The 20724-nt window shown below is 41.4% G+C and overlaps 1 protein-coding gene across 2 annotated transcripts in view; it reads right to left on the bottom strand.

Moving 5' to 3' along the window:
* TTC29 (tetratricopeptide repeat domain 29) overlaps positions 1–20724 on the bottom strand; it is a 358654-nt gene that overhangs the window by 284110 nt on the left and 53820 nt on the right. For both annotated transcript variants that reach the window (XM_069744036.1, XM_069744037.1), the window contains exon 4: positions 11061–11284. In XM_069744036.1, the coding sequence (XP_069600137.1) occupies positions 11061–11284 (224 nt within the window). The remainder of the gene's footprint in view (positions 1–11060; positions 11285–20724) is intronic.

Below are 20724 nucleotides of genomic sequence, written 5' to 3' on the forward strand. Positions count from 1 at the left end.
TACTGATTTATAGTCAAATAAGGATTAATAAGAACATTTACATGAAAGCAGATTATTTAGATACGACACGCTAATGCTAAGCATAATGCTAAGCATGCCTGAGGACAAAGCACTGTAAAGGAAAAGCGAGAAGCATTTTAACAGGAACCATCACATGTAGCACAAATGAAAAGGTATTCTATGATATTATGCAAAGCACTCCAGGTACTGCACCCAGAGAGGACTCAAGAGGGGAAAGTGACCCAAGGCTGATTATTGTTACAGGCTAAGCTTTGATTGAATGAACTTATGTGACCTCCGAGTGACAATCCTGCCTATGAATAACAATGAGGGCTGCGCAGATAACCACAGAGGCACAAAGTCTTAGGACAAAGGATGACCCACTCTAGCAATGTCACAAGGAAGGAAAGCTCCATTTTCTTTTACACACATGTAAAATAAATACACTTATTGTGTCCTGGGGGTTTAAAGGGTAACTGGGATTTTCATTCACAGTATATTAAGGTTTCGTACGATGGCCACTGTCCATTTTGAAAAATAACTCTTATTTTACCAATACTTTAACATTTCATGTGAATATGCTTGGTTGCAATCTAATTGCTTTGATTGAAATAGCACAGAAGTAGAGATAAATCAGTACTAGTGCTGAGCGCAAGGTCTCGATACTCTGGTTTGCCTAGGGTGTTTGGGTATGCGCCGAGTATCGCGGGTGCTCGAGTGACACGTTCTGCACCGAGTATCGCGGGTGCTCGAGTGAAACGTTTGAGTCCCCCGCAGACACGTTTCGCGGCTGTTAGACAGCCACTAAATATGAAGGGATTTCCCGTGTATGTCAGGCTATCCCCGTATGTTTAGTGTCTGTCTAACAGTCGTGAAACATGTGGCCGAGGGGACTCAAACATGTCACTCTAGCACCAGCGATACTTGGTGCGCTCATTACTAATCAGTACTAATATGTAGAACAATGCCAAATTTTGGACTCTTTTTCATAAGCATTCCTCCGTAAACTAAGCAAAGTGTCCTTAAAGGGAATCTATCGCCAAGTTTTTGCTACCTAATCTGAGAGCCGCATAATGTAGAGGCAGAGACCATAAGCTGTCAGACTAAAGCCATGCATACACATCAGATTAATGTTGGCCTCAAACGTCGATACTTGCAGGTTCAGCTGACATAAATATGTATGGGGGGCGCTGGCCAATTGATTGTCGGGGAGATGTTGATCACTTTATTTTCCTGAAGATAACCTACTGGTAGGGACGACTGTTCTCATATAGGGTACATGGGTGCTCAGCAAAACAAGTGCTCCTGTGTATGGGAGAGCCAGCCAATATGGCTGTTAGAGAAATGATTGGCAGAAGCATTCGTCTAACACTGTAATGTATATGGAAGCACCAACCAACTGATTGTCGGGGGAGACATCGATCGGGCATGTCCAATTTCAGATTCAGACTGCTGATCACTTTCTTCTCCTGTAGATAAGCCACCAACAAAAATGTCTGTTCTCAAAGAGAACACAGGAGTGCTCGACTGAACGAGCGTTCCTGTGTATGGGAGAGCCAGCCGAGATGTCCATCGGCAGAACGATAGACTGAAACATCAATCGTCAGACAGCCACCTAATGTGCCTTTAGACTCTTCAGAGGAACAGAAACAAACCCAAACACCAGTATTATGGATGCACCAGGGAGAGCAAACTGGATTATAAAATAATATCTTAAACTAATAGTAGCAATACAGAAATTTTTTTTTTTAAATAAAACAGACTGTTGTGCAAATCAGGACAGTATGTATAATAAAAGTAAACCCATAAACACAATTCATATAAGTGCCACCAATGGGCATGTGCAAGGTAATGATTCCCGTTTAAGGAATATAGGCCATTCCCTGAAATTCTTGTGTCATTGTGCCAGGAAAAAAGTTTAAAAAATATATAACAAATATAAAAAATATACAAAACCAATATATAAACAATGTATATAGCAATGGGTGGAGGTCACACAAAAAAGCCGTGCAAAATTGCAGCAAGTAATATAAAGTGCTTAAGTGTGGAAATAGATTCAGGGAGGAATCCTCACATGTGCATAGGGAATTCCATGAGAGCTGTGCAAAGCTGCAGAATCACAAAGTGCAATGTGCTGAAAAAGTGACTCAGGAAAAAAATATATCAGGGGAAGATACTATTTTGAGCGTTACCTTAGGGTGGTACCCGACGCGCGCGTGTGTGTGCGTTTACAGGACAGTGAGGCACCCTCACCCTTTTTTGGGCTGAAAGTCCCCCTCTCGGCTTATACTTGAGTCATACCCAGGGGTCGGCAGGGGAGGGGGAGCGGGGGCTGTCTAATTATACTCACCTACTCCTGGTGCGGTCCCTGCACGTCTTTTCCCCGGCTCTGACAGCTTTTTCCTGTACTGAGCGGTCACCATTACTGCTCATTACAGTAATGAATATGCTGCTCCACCTCCCAAAGAGGTGGAGCCGCAAATTCATTACTGTAATGAGCGGTAACGGTGACCGCTCAGTATAGGAAGAAGCTGCCGACACCAGGGAACAGACGTGCAGGGACCACACCAGGAGCAGGTGAGTATAACGGGGAGCGCTGCGCTGCGCGATATTCACCTGCTCCTCGTTCCGGCGCCGCTCTGTCTTCAGCAGTGACGCTCAGGTCAGGGGGTGAGGTGACGTGGTTAGTGCGCGCCCTCTTCCTGAACGTCAGTGGCAGTGCATGAGACGCTGAAGATGGAGCGGCGCCGGAACGAGGAGCAGGTGAACATTGAAAGTGCCAGGGGCCTGCGCGACAGAGAGGTGAGCATGTGACTTTTTTATTTTTTTATCGCAGCTACAGCAAATGGGGAAAGTGTCTGTATGGAGCATCTATGGGGCCATAACGTTTGTGCAGCACTATATGGGGCCATAACGTTTGTGCAGCACTATATGGGGCCATAACGTTTGTGCAGCACTGTATGGGGTCATAACGTTTGTGCAGCACTATATGGGGCCATAACGTTTGTGCAGCACTGTATGGGGCCATAACGTTTGTGCAGCCCTATATGGGGCAAGTGTCTCTATGGGGCCATAACGTTTGTGCAGCACTATATGTGGCCATAACTTTGTGCAGCACTATATGGGGCAAGTGTCTCTATGGGGCCATGATCAACGTTTGTGCAGCACTATATGGGGCAAAAATCTTTATGGAGAATCTTATGGGGCCATAATCAACATTTGTGCAGCATTATATTGGCAAATGTGTCTATGGAGCATCTTATGGGGCCATTATTAACCTTTATGCAGGATTATATGGGGCATATATTAATATGGAGCATCTTATGGGGCCCATCATAAACTTTTTGGAGCATTATATGGGGCTCCTGATTCAATATGGATATTTAAAAGCACTTAACCTACTGATGTCTCAATTAATTTTACTTTTATTGGTATCTATTTTTACTTTTGACATTTACTGGTAGCTGCTGCATTTCCCACCCTAGGCTTATACTCGAGTCATTAAGTTTTCCCAGTTTTTTGCGGCAAAATTAGGGTGGTCGGCTTATACTTGGGTCGGCTTATACTCAAGTATATACCGTATTTTAGAATCCAGTTTGGTCTCCCTGGTGCATCCATAATACTGGTGTTTAGGTTTGTTTCTGGTCATGAGTGGTTTCCACTTTTCTTTCTTGTTTTGACACCTAGGGCAATCACTACTATTAATATATATTAATGTTATTGCTTTTTAAAAAATCTTTTATAGTTTTATATTGTTCCTAGGTGATTCAACTTTATCTTCAGAGGAACAGCACATCGCAGATTACTATGAAAAAAAAATATTTCTAAATTGTTATTTTATGAGAAATAGAAGTAAATTTGGAAAATGTAATAAAACCGATCGTATTACAGATAGTATTAAAGATTGTTCAGTGCACATCTAAAGTCGGGTCAGACTGTATGAACAGACAATTAAACCAATGGTGACTGGCTGGCATGTTGCTGGTCTACGGTCATTTAACACTGTTCATAGTTTAGCATTATTGAACTTTTACACCATTGGTGAAGACCCATAGAAACAGTGTAAGATGCTCTGGCTTTCAATGAACAGTAGGTTATATTCAACTGAACAAGAAATGAAGAGGAACAATGGAAAAACCAACTTGTTCAATTCTTCAAATTACGTACATAAAGCAGAAAAAAAAGAAAAATATCAAATTTCCCTTATACGAGTAAAGAGATTGCAAAATAAAGTGAAATGTAGTGGCGCTCATGAGGTCATGATGAACAGGGTAGATTTCCAATTCCAATAGCTATGCGCGCACATATAAGACAGTACGTGGTTTTGCGTCATTCGTAATCTGGTATATCATTTAATCTTGTATATTGTATATGTTCTAGTGATTTTTTCACCCTTAAAAAGAAACCCTGAAATCTTCCAATTTAGAAAATGAATGTCTCCTTGAAATCTCTGCCAGGAATTGCAGTGTTTATCGAGTGAGACTTAATTACTCCACAATTTCTCCCAGTGAGCGATCTTTCAAATCTAAAGTGCCAGATGGGATTGTACAGTCATTAACCTTTTTAAAGGAGATATGAAGTATTATGTCAAGTATGAGTTTCCCCAAAACTGATATGATTTTAACTACCTTGCTAAAGATTAGACAACAAAAGCTTTCCAGGGAGGTTCATTCACGGTTTCCTTGTATAATGGATAGGAAATAACTTTAATGAGTTACTGTGATTTCTCTAGAATATTGAGGAACCTAGAAAAATTCATCAAATGAAAATACTTCTGAGGATTTTACAAATTCTGTATCATGCACATATACAGATAACAGACATCAATGTTTTAGAAGGCAGTGAAAGAAAAATCCTCAGCATTTAGTCTCATTGACTTTAAAACTGATTGGGAGCAGGGCACTGAGGAGCCGTGCAGGCCTCATACATCTATCCTACGAGGGAGTCCCCACCATCGATAACATGTGTTATCACTAGAGTTGAGCGAATTTGTTCGGATTCGGTTGCCGAATCTGAATTTGCCATATTCGTGCCATATTAGTACCCTATCCGTGCCGAATGTATGTTTGTTGATCAGTTCCGAACATATTCGGTAATTTCTACTCCAACTGATTCTAATGACGTTCAGCTGTGTTAGACGAATATTGGAAAAACAATATTCACTGCCGATCGTATTCGGAACCAAATGCGAACAAATTTACTCAACTCTAGGTATCACTATAACAACTTATCGCCTATCCACAAAATAACTGATAAATTGCTAATCGTTGGAGGTGTAACTGCTGGGACCCTCATAATCCCAAGAATGGGACTTTGGAATCCTGAGTGGTGGGGGCCTAACTGCTAGTTTGCTAAGTGATACCGAGAACAGAGGCTCTGAAATCCCCATTTAAATTGAGTGATGGTCAAGCATTTGTATCACGACTCCATTCAATGTCTCTAAAGGACTCAATAGACTGATGAAGATTCCCAAAAAGCTGCTCTTGGCTATCTTCATCAATTACATAGAGAATGAATAGTGGTGATTGTGACCATTGCTCAAATTTCGCCATTTAAATGGAGGACTCCAGAGCCCTGTCCTTGGTATTGATGGGCGTTCTAGCAGTTAGACCCACTGCAATCAGAAACTTACAACCTAACCTGTTCATAGAGGATATGTTGGTGGGCAAAGCAATTTAATAACCCATGATATGTACATATTAGTGACCCTATTAGGTCAAGTGACATGTTGGTGCAATTTTGCTCGAAATTCACATCCCGTCCTCTTCTACATGTAAAATACATGATGTCTGTTTTTGGTCATTCTGGTTTTTAATAAGCATAGAAAAAAAGGGATCACAGCAAAATACCCAAAATTGTATGCTTATTTTGCAGAAAGGCCAAAGAAGCTTGTACAATGTGACAAACAAGTATTAATAGATTTCAGATTATGGAAAACACCTGTCCCCTGCCTGCAGTTTGCTTTTAATTTTTTTTTTTTAACTATGATTTACTCACCCTCCCCGGGTCCAACACTGAGCTTTCACTGCTGCTCCCAGTGTCTATTATTGTCTGCAGCGCTGATGTGACGTTGACAGCGCTGCAGCAAATAACTGAGCTCAGCGGGTCTCAGCGGCTCGTACTGTTAACTCAGGCGGGGCTGTTGATGTGACACCAGGGATACAGACACTAGGAGCCGAGACAGAGACTCAACGCTGGGCCTGGGCAGGGTGAAAAAAGGACACTTTGTATTTATTTTTCTTTAAAACAGACTGTTGCCAAGAGAAAGGAGTTTACCGAAATGGGAAAACCATTTTAAGTTTAAAGTGAGTTTTTCCCAATTATGGCTTCCTAGAACTCTAGGCAGAGGTTCACCAAAAGACAGCAGCTGTCACTTTCATAGCAGGGATGGCAAACCGAACTGAGTCTCTTCAAAGTGTTTAGCATTAAACAATCTCAGGCCGATCTAGAATCACAAAATTCTTTGTCAGCCCGCACATAAAGTTGGATTTTGTTAAGAGGGTTCCTCATGTAACTAAGGCTGGGAATTGCTGTTTTATATAGACTAATAGGCACATTTCGAATTACAATTACATCTCCTATAGGCCTTGTATAGGTATTCTCGTCTACTGCTCTTGCTCATAGTTGTCTTTTTCATTCCTTCATATTGCCCTTGATGTTACAATCCATTTTTCATCAATCTCAATATTAACCAATCACCTGTTTGTAACTTTAGCAACAAGATGGTTCACAAATTCATTATGAGAACCGCTATCTAGAAAAATGAATGAAATTTGCACTTGTCCATTGTAAATGCTATGGAGAAGAAGCCTTCAGATAAATGTAAGATATGATAATGATTTTATCTTCTTAATATAAGTGCCACAAATCAAAGAGTGCGATGACATGACGAGCACCAAAGGTTAATTATATAATTTAATTCCTGGGACACATCTACCAATGAAATAAAATAAACTCCATATGTTTCTAGTTGTCTCAGTTCTGGAGCGCGGACAGCAGTCAGTAGATATCTATTTAGTTACTTCCATCCAAACCCAATATTACATTTCTCAATTATTTGTGTGATATAACATGCTCAAAAGAAAAATAATGTCATTGTAATATAGTATGGGATATATGATATGATAAATCCATTTGTATACTAGTAATGTGACCAGACAGTTAGTCTGGTGTGCAGCTGTGACAAGCGAGATAAATCAATAAGATGACCAACTGTTTCTCAATCTATTCATTTTACATAACCCATTTAGTGCCACAAAGCATGTCCTCCAGCACTGAATATGGGTAATGAAATTACCCCACACGACCCCCCTATACACAATGTGAACATCTAGCACATGCTAGCAGTCATTTCCAGACATGTGGCCATGACCCAGTGTGGCACCAGACTCCTGTCCACCCACACTGGTTTCCTAACAATTGATTTATACGGCTCGCAAGCTTTTAGCCTTTTGTCTTGTGGCTGCCGTATTCGTAATGTGATGGTAGCCAAATGTACCAATCTGCGGGTCCTAAAAAGTTTAGCTCCTTAAGAAGACATATAGAAAAAGGCACCACACATTGATAATATGAAAAACCACTTTATTAGTATCAAAGAAAAACCATAAATGGTCATAAAAGAGCCTAAATAGGCAGCAGGTGAGAGACGACAAACACAGAAAAAAAGGTAGACACCTGGCAAAAGGTCACAGAGATGTATGCATAAATATACTGGTAAATCCATAAAGCTCACATTGCATACAAATTACATGAAACATTTCAAGAAATGGCTAAATATAGCGTGGCAGTCTAACAAAAAAGCCTATTGAAGTATTATATAAGGATTCAGTATATGGTCTCAGTATAAGGGGCTAATATGCCATGTAAATCCACATATAAAAAAAGTGTCCAAAAGACTATAGTTAGCTATACAGACATTCATCTAGCATATTATATAGCACACCAACACATATTTACCAGACAATGGAGGAGTAGCCAGGAGTCCACCACACCCGACGCGCGTTTCGCAATGAAATTTCTTGAAATGTTTCATGTAATTTGTATGCAATGTGAGCTTTATGGATTTACCAGTATATTTATGTATACATCTCTGTGACCTTTTGCCAGGTGTCTACCTTTTTTTCTGTGTTTGTCGTCTCTCACCTGCTGCCTATTTAGGCTCTTTTATGACCATTTATGGTTTTTCTTTGATACTAATAAAGTGGTTTTTCATATTATCAATGTGTGGTGCCTTTTTCTATAGGTATATATTTGATGTGCGGCTAACCACCGTAGGGTATATTATTGGTGTTGTCTCCTTAACAAGACTGCCAATGTTAAGCTCAATAGATTTACAGCCCCATAGGAGTCAAAATCAGTAATAAAAAAGAGAAATGTAAAAGGGGAACCATTTCCCAGGTGCTGCCATCCATTGTGGTCCTCATCCTCAAGTTTAACCCTGTGATTCTGTGATATGTCGGCATCCTATCACAGCATATTACAAACATGTGGTAGGTAATCACAGATCGGTGCAGTGATTTTCATCTGGGCAGGACGGTGACAACATTTCATTAAGTCGTAGGGGTGAAGAGGCAGAAGGTGGATGGAGTGGGATCAGTTAGGAGCAGTAGAAATGAGCAGTTTCATAAAGTGATGTTTCTTTAACCTTTTGTGTTAAACTACATTTGCATGGAGCAGTAGTCGAGTATCAGCACTGCCACACTAGTCAACCTCTTAGACAGACTGGATAACTGAAAAATGTTTATAGTGGGAAAATATCTTTACTTATAAGTGGGGTTCGGGGTATAAGAGATCATAATTTCAAGACTTAGATGAGCAATGTAATGAGGATCTGTTCATGGTCATCTGCCGGCTCTAAATAGGGCTTCCACTGACAGGCTTTGCGCTGGCTATTCCGACAACCAAGTAGGAAAGGAACACTAACCTACCCTTTTTAACCCCTTGCAGTTGAGTGTCCTCAGAGATGCCACTGGCCGATGGAGTGGGCAGGCAGGAATGATTAAGTTACTGGGTCAGAACCACAAGGGGAGAGACAGGTTAGAATTGTCACATTGAAGGATAGTCAAAGCACAGGCTGAGGTCAAAAACAAGAATCAAATGGACTGAAAAATAAATGAAAAATAGGACTCAATCAGTAAGGTGCGATTCTGTCCCATTGACTACAGCAGGGAGTGGATTACTCCTGCCAGATAGCACACATCCACACTGCTAGGCTGGACGGATCTTTGGGTCTCAGCCACACTAGCCTTTCAGTTGGAGAGTCTGTGCTGCCCAGAGCTTCTGGTCTTGACTTCTCCTCCATCACCAGTGCCGCCCACAGAATAAATGTAGCGTCACCTGGTGACAGAAGCGACCATCGCAGTAGCAGGTCCAGGTGGAAAAGCAACAGGCAGCATACTTTTGAGTGGATCTGTCCTTTGCAATGGCGACGACAGTTCTAAAAAAATAGTTTACAAAATGGCACAAAATAATATTGTGCTGCTTGGCTGCTAGGAGTACTGAAATAATACATTGGACAGAGAGTTTATGAGTTTGGTGTATTCCCAAGGAGATTACTCCACCAGCCCCTCTCTGCAGTGACTGAGATATGTACATCAGTCTCATAGACAATGAATGGAGTAGCAGCATGAATGTGTGACTACGCTGCTTCATTCAATTCCGGAACAACAACCTGGGTTCAAGATCAAGACCTTTCTAGTTACTGTGGGGGTTTGTGGTGGGATCGAAGCCAAAATAAAACTGTCCTCCTCCCTTCTAAAAACACAGCTGTTGCACAGTAAAAAGTGTGAGCGCTGTCAGCATTCTCCAGTACGGATGCCGGGAGCAGACAAGCACGTGACCGCAGCTCTATGATTAGTATACTTGGGGTCCCGTGCCGACGAGACGTGAGTGGACTCAATCAATGCAAGTGAATTAAGCGAGGCCGGACACGTCTAGTCGGAATGTGGCCAATAGTGTACAAATCGCATACTTGCAGTCACATGACCGCCCGCTCCCAACACTGGAGAACCCTGACAGCGCGCACTGTGAGGATTCACAAGTCTGCAGTCACACCTTGGCCAATTTTTGTTTTTGCACTTTCATCATTTTCTCTTCCCCTTCATCCAAGAACTGTCACTTTTTTTTCTGGTCAGCATAGAAATATTAGGAATTGTTCTTTACAGGCTAGCTATTGTTGTGAATGACACCATTCATTTTGCCATATAATGTACTGAAAACTGGAAAAATAATTCCAAGTGTGGCAAAATCGTATAAAAAACCCTCTTTAATTCTGCTACCGTTTAGTGACGTGCACATGACGTCTTTTCCAGGCAGATTCTGCCTTGAATGACTATACTGTATAACTGGAATAGGGATTGGTGTTGTAGAAAATGAACCTAAATTTCAAAATCTGCAGAACAAAATAATGAATGCCATTTCATTGATCGATTGTAAATATCCGCCCTGATGAGATCAATGTTAAAATGAAACCTACAGTAGAAATGGCGATCACGAGTAAAGCCTCTGTGTAGAATAAACCATTTCGCACACAATAAATACCTATTTTAAATATTCCAAAAATGAGAATGTTAGGTAAGAATAGCATTTCATTCGAGAGAGCTGCTTGTTGCCTTATCTGGATTTTATTTCATTACGTTTGCACGGTATACATATATTGGAAGTACACGATGGCACTGCGATACTGCTTAATGCTGCAGTGTTGCCAGAACAAAAAAAATGACACTGGCTGAATACTATGCATACATAAGCTTCCCTGCAGACCTCTCGTGCATATAAAACAACAATATTCCCCTAAGAGATGTTAAAATACATGCACCCCTCTCTCTGCCTGGTTCTCTTTATAGAGGATTAGAGAGGCACAGTTTGATGCCAGTCTTTCCTTTTTAACTATACTTTATGATCTACCACTTATCTTGCTATACGGCTGATAAGAGTAAAGCTGATATGTGCTAAATTGTAGTAATGTCTCAAACTCAAAGATGAAACAATTTCGAATCCTCGCCTCGGGCTCTCCATGCTTCAGCTCCTGCTGCTCGGTTACCCAGAATCCTCCCTCTTACCTGATCGCTGGGCTGCCTCAGCCCTGGTCAGGAAACGTTGAAGCTGATCCAGTTTCTCGTGCTGCTCCTCCAAGGGTTTTTGCTGCCATATGGCTGACCCAGGCCCTCCAGCGTCCCTTAAGGCGTTCCACTTGTGAATCAGAGTAAAGAGTTCAGAGAAAGACTTGTGATAGCCTTGGCGCAGCATTTCTATGCAGATGCTTTGCTTGAACGAATCCCGATAACTGCACAAAGAAGAAAACAAATAATTAAATGGCCTCATAATTACAGCTCGTTCTGTAATTAGCGCCCGCATTACATTTCACGTTATTGTGAGGCCGGGTCCCAAATGTTTTGCGCTGAGCGGTACAGAATGCATGTGGTGTAATTGAGCATCGTGTTGCACATTTATCATTAGCCGGCTCTTCTATGAACGCCACTTAGAGACAAGGGCTGACACAACTTCTTCTAAACATCATAAGCGCAGGTCCCAGATACTGGCGCTCTCTCAAATGCTCCAGGACATGTTTGTCTGAGGCTGTGGTGACTCCACCTGGTCACTGCAGGATAATCAGACATTTCTCCTCTGCTGGATCACGGGAATTATGCTTTTCAAGATGATTTCATTTCGCAAAAGGAATGTGTGTAACGTATCATTAATCTTCATGTAATAAACCGCTGGAGCATTAATAATTTACTGGGAAAGCTCGTAAAGGTTATCACTTAGTAAAGAAGTAAATAAAGGAGATCGGAGTTTCTGAATCATATGTGGCCCACAATTAGATTATTGACTCACAGACTAGTTAACTTTACAACCAATTTATGGTCACATTATCCTGGGCACTTATTAAGCAACAGAGTAGAGGTGTCCTTTCTATCACGCTTGTACAATCATAAGTGTATTTCCTAAATATACTATAAAGAAATCAATATTTACATTTAGAGATGATCAAATCTTTTGAAATTCAGATTCATTGGATTTTCCCCAAAAAAATTAGTTTTGTGGTGAATCTCAATACTGCAAAGACTCTAACTGTTTTTAAAGGGGTTGTCCACTACTACTAGGACAACCCCTTCTTAAACTAAATGTTATGTCCCAATAAAATAATAAAGCTTATACTCACCTCCTGTGCCGCCACTCGTGGTCCCAGGGCTGTGATGCGGTGTGGGACACGTGACGCTGGAGCCCAATCAACGGTGGCGTCACTGCCTCCGCCTTCTGACACACTGATCATGAAGAGGAAGTCTGGGATGAGCTACAGCCTTGATGTCCTCTTCATGTTCAGTTTGTCTGAAGGCGGAGACAGTGTCGTCAGTGCTGATTGGGCACCAGCGTCACGTATCACAATAACTGCATCACAGGCACAGTGAGTGCCGACCCCGCGGGAACAGCATCGGCAAGGGAGGTGAGTATAGGCTTTATTATTTTATTAGGGCGAAACATTTAGTTTAAGATGGGGTTTTCCTAGTAGTGGACAACTTTAATGCTAAGGTTTCCTCAGACTGTGTTGAACCCCTTTTGAGGTCTTTAGTGCAAACACAGCCTTATACCTCAACCTATGTGGCTAGGTGAAAACGGATGGTAACCGTTTTTTTTAGTTATCCTTTTTCCCCTGGCCAAAAAATGTAATGCACATAACCCTAAAATACATTACTAAAGGAAAAGTTACTTGCATTAATAGCCAGCAGTATTGTTGTGGCACTTACGGTTGATAAATTCAATTACTAAACACAGCTGTAAAACCTTGACTTTATTATTAAATGTCACCCACCCCATGGAAAAAAGGCAATGTACACAACAAGAAAATGCTATTTTCTAGATAGAAAATTTTTTAGAATTGAGAGTCCTCAGTGGTTGATACCTTCCAATGGGTAACTGAAAAGATGGTAACAAATTGCAAGCTTTCAAGATTACTCAGGTCTCTTCATCTGTTCAGTTAGCCATTAAAAGGTATCAACCACTGAGGACTCTCAATCTAATATATAAAGCTGAATGTGTGTGTGTGTGTGTGTGTGTGTGTGTGTGTGTGTGTGTGTGTGTGTGTGTGTGTGTGCGTATGTATGTGTATGTCCGGGATTGGCATCTGCACCGTTGCAGCTACAGCCACAAAATTTTGCATAGTCACACGTCTGGACCCCGAGAGCGTCATAGGCTATGTTGTGAGGTGAAATTTTAACCCCGCACATACCAATTCACCAAACAATTTTGCCCCTGTATACATAATGGGGAAAAAGTTAAAGGAAAAGTGTTGGAGGGCAAATTGACAGCTGCCAGATATGAACAAGGGGGACTTAAAGAATGAGAGCGATGGTGCCAAAGAGTATATACCATACAGTTGCTAAGGTGGAGCCCTGACATGGGATACTCACCATACACGGGGATATGAAAACACACACAAAATGCGCCACACACTACCACGTGCTTGAACACATATAACACCCTCAGCACACATTTCACCACACATACACCAACTTCACCACATAAAAATCGAAACACAAAAGTCGCTACTCAAAACTCGCCACGTGCAAAATTCGCCGTATGCAAAACTTGCCAAATGCAAAACTAGGCTCACGCAAAACTCACCACACGTGCAAAACTCAAGTCATGGAAAACTTGCCACACGCAAAACCTGAACACACGGAAAAATTGCCACATGCACAAAAGTTGCAACACATGCTAAAAGTTGCCTCAAACAAAACTTGCACATACTCAAAACGCACCAAAGCAAAAACTTGCCACGCGCAAAACTCGCCATGCGCAAAACTTGCTGCACACAACTTGCTACACTAACCTGTCACATACAACTTGACACAGAAAAAGTTGCTACACGCATGTCGCCACACAAAACTTGTCTCACAAAAGTCGCTACATGCATGTCACCACACGCAACTCAACACACACCTTGACACATGAAACTCGTCCTAAAACACACACAAGTCTGGTATTATCCTTCAAAAATAAAAATCTGATTAATAAGCAGACAAACTATAAGAGCAACAAATGTATATATGATATAGGAAATACGGCAGCTGTCAGTCACATGACCTATTATGTGTATGTATGAGCTAATATATACTGCCAGGGGGGAGGGCTTCCTGTTGGCTGGCTGGGGATTTATCAGGCTGCCAATAGCAACCAATCACAGCTCAGCTTCTATTTTGCTACTTTTGTTAATTAATCTGAGCTCTGATTGGTTAAAATAGGCAACAAAGGACATTCTCAGTATAACAAAGCATGTGTGAGGTAATAGCATGTCAGTTATGGAGTGTTGGTGGCACCTGAAGGAAAAATTAAGAATGTCGTTATTAAAAGGCTCTCAAATAAGTACCGTATATACTCAAGTATAAGCCGACCCGAGTATAAGGCGACCCCCCTAATTTTGCCACAAAAAACTGGGAAAACCTATTGACTTGAGTATAAGCCTAGGGCGGAAATGCAGCATTTACCGGTGAATTTCAAAAATAAAAATAGATCATTATTTCCCCATAGCTGTGCCATATAGTGCTCTGCACCATTCATTATATCCCCATAGCTGTGCCATATAGTGCTCTGCACCGTTCATTATTTCCCCATAGCTGTGCCATATAGTGATCTGCACCGTTCATTATTTCCCCATAGCTGTGCCATATAGTGCTCTGCACCGTTCATACTGCCCCATATCTGTGCCCCATATAGTGCTCTGCACCGCTCATACTGTCCCATAGCTGTGCCCAATATAGTGCTCTGCACCGTTCATACTGTCCCATATCTGTGCCCCATATAGTGTTCTGCACCGTTCATACTGCCCCATATCTGTGCCCCATATAGTGCTCTGCACCGTTCATACTGCCCCATATCTGTGCCATATAGTGCTGTGCACCGTTCATACTGTCCCATATCTGTGCCCCATATAGTGCTCTACACCGTTCATACTGCCCCATATCTGTGCCCCATATAGTGCTCTGCACCGTTCATACTGCCCCATATCTGTGCCATATAGTGCTGTGCACCGTTCATACTGTCCCATATCTGTGCCCCATATAGTGCTCTGCACCGTTCATACTGCCCCATATCTGTGCCCCATATAGTGCTCTGCACCGTTCATACTGCCCCATATCTGTGCCCCATATAGTGCTCTGCACTGTTCATACAGCCCCATATCTGTGCCCCATATAGTGCTCTGCACCGTTCATACTGTCCCATAGCTGTGCCCCATATAGTGCTCTGCACCGTTTATACTGTCCCATAGCTGTGCCCCATATAGTGCTCTGCACCGTTCATACTGCCCCATATCTGTGCCCCATATAGTGCTCTGCACCGTTCATACAGCCCCATATCTGTGCCCCATATAGTGCTCTGCACCGTTCATACTGTCCCATAGCTGTGCCCCATATAGTGCTCTGCACCGTTCATACTGCCCCATAGCTGTGCCCCATATAGTGCTCTGCACCGTTCATACTGCCCCATAGATGCTCCACATAAATCTGTGCCGCTGCTGCAATAAAAAAAAAAAAAGCCATACTCACCTCTCTTGCTTGCAGCTCCCGGCGTCCGGTCCTGGCGTCTCTCCGCTCTGACTGATCAGGCAGAGGGCGCCGCGCACACTATATGCGTCATCGCGCCCTCTGACCTGCACAGTCAGCAGAGCGGAGCGACGCCGGGAAGATGGAGCAGCGCCCGGCGGCTGGAACGGGGACAGGTGAATATGACATACTTGCCTGCTCCCGGCGTCCGGCTCCCTCTGCCTGTCACAGCTGGTCTTCATTGCCGCAGCTTCTTCCTCCATCAGCGGTCACCGGCACCGCTGATTAGAGAAATGAATAGGCGGCTCCACCCCTATGGGAGGTGGAGCCGCCTATTCATTTCTCTAATGAGCGGTCCCATGTGACCGCTGAAGAGGGGAAGAGCTGCAGCACAGAAGACCGTGGGACGGCAGGGGGAGCGCCAGGATCGCTGGGACTAGGTAAGTATGCCTCAGCGCCCTCACCCCCTTACCCGCCGACCCTGCCACCCACCTTGACTCGAGTATAAGCCGAGAGGGGCACTTTCAGCCCAAAAATTTGGGCTGAAAATCTCGGCTTATACTCGAGTATATACGGTAGTAGAAGATTACTTGACATTGCTTGGCCAATTTAGTTAGCTCTGTGTGGAATATCTCTGGTGTTGAAATATATGTTGTGAAATGCTTCTATTAGCTTAGTTTTTGCCATTTAATAATTACATTTCTATCTATTTGTTTTGTGTTTTTTGTGTGCAGAATAACGTTTTGTTAACACATTCTATTTTGATAACATCAGTTATTAAGTCGGGCGAAGCCGGGTAGTACAGATAGTTCTAAATATTTTTCTATCTAGTGGCTAACATGGTACAAATATATATATATATATATATATATATATATATATATATATATATATATATATCCTTCCTGTATTTTCTACATAGGCACATACACAAAAATTTGTTTATAGCAACAGCAAGCAGTGTTAATCTGGTGTGCATGGTATGTTTGCTAAATTGGACTATTAAAACAACTGTAAGACCTTAATATTCTTTTATTGTTCATTTTATTATTTATCTAAAAATAAATCTGATTATTATTTATTATTATGAAATCCACACTCCTTAAAAAATGAATTGCAAAATATTTCATATAATAATAATATATGATAATATAAAAAGCACAAAAATATATCAGCCAGGACTGTGTTGCAAATATTGCAAAGATTTGGGGGGATATATGAGGTCAGGTATAAAAAAGTGCATAAGGACAAACTAGGTGAGTATGATAATCACTGGTTATCTCTATCAAAATCATTACCTGACTGAGGAGGTTGGCACTCTAAACAGATGTGACACACAAGCCTAGGTTTCAGGATCCTTCTTTATTAACAAATTTAGATCAAAGGATATTAAACTGCCCTCCTGATTTACAATTGCCATGTTTAAAGATTGAAAAAATACGCTGTTATTAAAGTGCTGTAAAAAAATAAATCATCAGTCTCCGAGCTAAGCTTTCTTACTACACAGTGTAGTTAATCTTGGACTGTGTTTATATGTAAGGCGTTGCTCACATCTGTATCAGAGGCCACATCAGAAATCTCCACCATAAATTCTGCCATATATGAAGGTTAGAGTAGCACAGCGTGCAATAACTGAACCCAATGCTTCCTTGAATTATTTGAATCAGAGCTGAGCTGTAGTAGCCAAGAGTGGCCACCAAGTAGTGTACAGAAGTGTGGTAGTCAGCGACAAATACTGCTTGCTTTCCAGCCACCTCCAGGGCTTATAAGAACTGATTGGTGGGGTTGCTATGCATTGGTGGACACAGACAGGAGAGGCCCTCTGTGCCAGAACAATATTCGGGCAGTCTAATAGCTCAATAAAATGCAAAACTCCACCTGCTTTGGAAGTGAAATCGACCCCCTTTAGCTCCTGGGTCCCGGTGCAGTTACACCAATGGTATGTCCGCCCCTGGTGCCATGCATTATAGATTGTAAGCTTGCGAGCAGGTCCCTTATTCCTCTTGGTATCTGTTGATTTATGTGATTATTGCTATGCTGTATTGTCTATTGTATGTACAAGTCCCTTCTAAAATGTAAAGTGCTGTGGAATATATTGGCGCTATATAAATAAAAGTATATTATTATTATGTGCTGGACCACCACCACCAATCTGGTAGTGATGACGTATCCGGAGTAGGAAAGGTTATCAATATATATCACTGTTGTAGAAAACCATTTTAACATACTGTATGTGCTGGGAAATTCTCTAGGCAAATAGCCTTGGGGTTATCCAAGATATATTTAATTGTCCGTACGCTTTTCAGCCCTTTAAACAGACTTCTAAAGTACTTGCAGTAAAAATTCGGCTCCTATCTATTTTTGTATGCTGATTATGTGGGCTGTGACGTCACTGTGGTGATGTTCCAAATAACAGCCACACGGTTTTCTGCTTGAACAGTACTGCCTAATGCAAGTAACGTCAATCCTAATGTTATTTATATGGATGGCAGTGAAGCTCTGGGATCATGAATGTCCAATCCCATCTCCTGCTTCTGTGGTGCAATTTGCGGCACTGCTAAAATTGGTCTGGAGCTGGGAAAGTATGCTTGTCCTCCTTCTCATTTCATGCAGTCCGTGGTGAACAGCTGTAGAAGGACTTCAGCAGGGAGCACAGCAGTGTTCTAGACCTGGCTCCATCTCCTGCACTGGGGCACATCTAGAGAAAGGCTCCAGCAGAGAACATATCAATGCGCTAGCCTCAATTTTTAGAGCTAGACTGCTGCTCCGATGGATAAAATGACTGTAAGAAAGTGTCAGCAGAAAACAGCGGCAGACAATAGTAGCAATAGGTGCAGGAAACACAATTCTTGCAAGGAGATGCACAGAAGCATGAACACAGACTGATATGGAACATTACTGTAATTTATGAATAGAAAGAAACACCCATAACAAGCAGAAGACGGATGTACACAGAGAGAATGGCATGATATCTGTGCAAAAAATATTTTTTATTCATAGAAATTAATGGCCACAGCAACTATACTTATGCACTTAAAACACATTTGAAGATTTTTAGAAATTTTTCAGACATCTTGGGAAAACCCTTTAAATATTGTCCGCAAATAAATGGCATACATTTGAAGGCATCACCCACAGGGTCTCATTGTAAAAATCATGGTATATGTTTACTGTATTAAATGGAATAATCTGCTAGACTATACTGAACTTTTTTCTCTGCAGTACACTGGCGGATAATAGCCTGACAGAGGGCAAAAGGACATTCATTTTGTCTGTATTAGATTAATGCACCCATTGGATACTCTTAGCATGTACGTTAGTTTCCAGCATGGCATACTCGGGAGGACTGCACAGGGCATAATACCTATGAGTAAGCACCTTAGTTTTGCACTTTGTTATGCCTAGCAATAGGCTTCTGATTTACATAAGTTACAGTGTTGGTCACCGTTATTGGCACCCTTTAATTTTTTCATAGACTGTACAATATCTTCAGAAATAAATGGAAATGTACCATAGTTATATCCTCAGGATTTTTAATTAGCGGTCCAAAATAATACAACAATAAAACATTGTTTGTCAATGTACATGTTGCAATTTCAAAGTAGAAACATAATAAACAGCATGTGCAGCAATAAATGCACCCCTAATTAATACTTGGTTGCACACACTTTGGCATTGATAACAGCCTCCAAATGTTTCTTGTAGCCATCTATAAGCTTCTTGCACTTCTCAGCAAGAAGATTGCATTGTTTAAGCTCTGGAATGTTTGCAGGTTTCTTTTTCCCAATGGTAGATTTCAACTCATCCCAAATATTTCCAATGGGATTGAGGTCAGGCCATTTTAAAACAGTCCATTTTTTCTTTTTCAACCATTCCCGTATACTTTTGGATGTGTGATTTGAATCATTGTCTTGCTGGAGGACCTCATGATCTTCAATTCAAACCAAGATTTCTTACGCTGGGTAGGAAATTTTGCTGTAAAATCTCTTCATAATTCTCTGATTTCATGATTCCTGTGATACAGTCAAGGCCTCCAGTGCCAGACGCAGCAAAGCAACCTCACAGCATTATGGATACTCCACCCTGCTTAACTGTTGATAGGGTGTTCTTTACAAAAAAAAAACTGTATCACTTGATTTATTTTTTTCAGGAGATATTCCACATTGTGTACTTAAACTTCATGGGTGCCAATAATGATAAGCAGGACTTTACACATCAGCGGAGATCCTTAGTACTTAACATTTTGGCTAGCCATGATTTGGGTGTGACTTTCATTGCAGTCATTTGCTTTACTACTCACTGATTTTATCCACATTGATTATACCTATTGGAATCATGATGCTTTTCTTACTATATGTTCTCATGGCTGATTGTTGTTTGGTTAATCTAATAGTGGCCATTAATATGCTACAAAAGTGGAATCAGGGATAAACATTTTCTGAAAGGGGACAATGAAATGTAAAGTGAATAGCATGTCTGTTTCTGGGCTTTTAAAAATCCTTAAATAAATGTCACTAAAGCACTAAAGGCTGTACACCGATTCCTCCAACTAGCTACATCAGTGAGTTGATCAGTGCAGCATGACAAGGCAGGGAGCTCCCTTGCCATTAGTGAGACTGTAAACTAAGTAGGTAAAAGCTGAAAAGCAAAAAGCACAATCAAGTCTTATCTGATAATAAAGGTGCAGGGAATTGTTCACCTGGTAAAGTTGTGTATCACACAACAAGCAAAAAGCTTAAAATTTGCCAGCTGCTGCTGTCCCACAGGTAAAAAAAACCTTGAAATGGGAGAAGAGAAATAGTTGGGTAGTCTGCGCTGCTGATGGAGATCCGAAAGAATGGTCCAGGATACAAAGTAGACTTGATGATGTTTTGTTATCAACGCGTTTCAAAGTCTTCAGACCTATTTTTTTGTTTTACTTGATGCGGCCATGTATGTGGTTATATCCTGATGAAGAAGACTGAAAACTTCGAAATGCATTTATAATAAAACCGCATCAAGTCTACTTTGTCTTCTGGACTATTCATTCAGATCTTCATCAGCAGCGTAGACAACCCTACTATTGCTTCTCTTCTGGCAGAGTAAAGTAAGTGGCAGAAATTTCCTTACAGGGTACCATGAGATGTCAGAAATCTTGCATGTTTTTAGGTGACCAAATACTTATTTTCCACCATAATTTGCA

The sequence above is a fragment of the Ranitomeya imitator genome, chromosome 1 (genome assembly GCF_032444005.1).
Source record: "Ranitomeya imitator isolate aRanImi1 chromosome 1, aRanImi1.pri, whole genome shotgun sequence".
In the NCBI taxonomy this organism is placed as follows: Eukaryota; Metazoa; Chordata; class Amphibia; order Anura; family Dendrobatidae; genus Ranitomeya; species Ranitomeya imitator.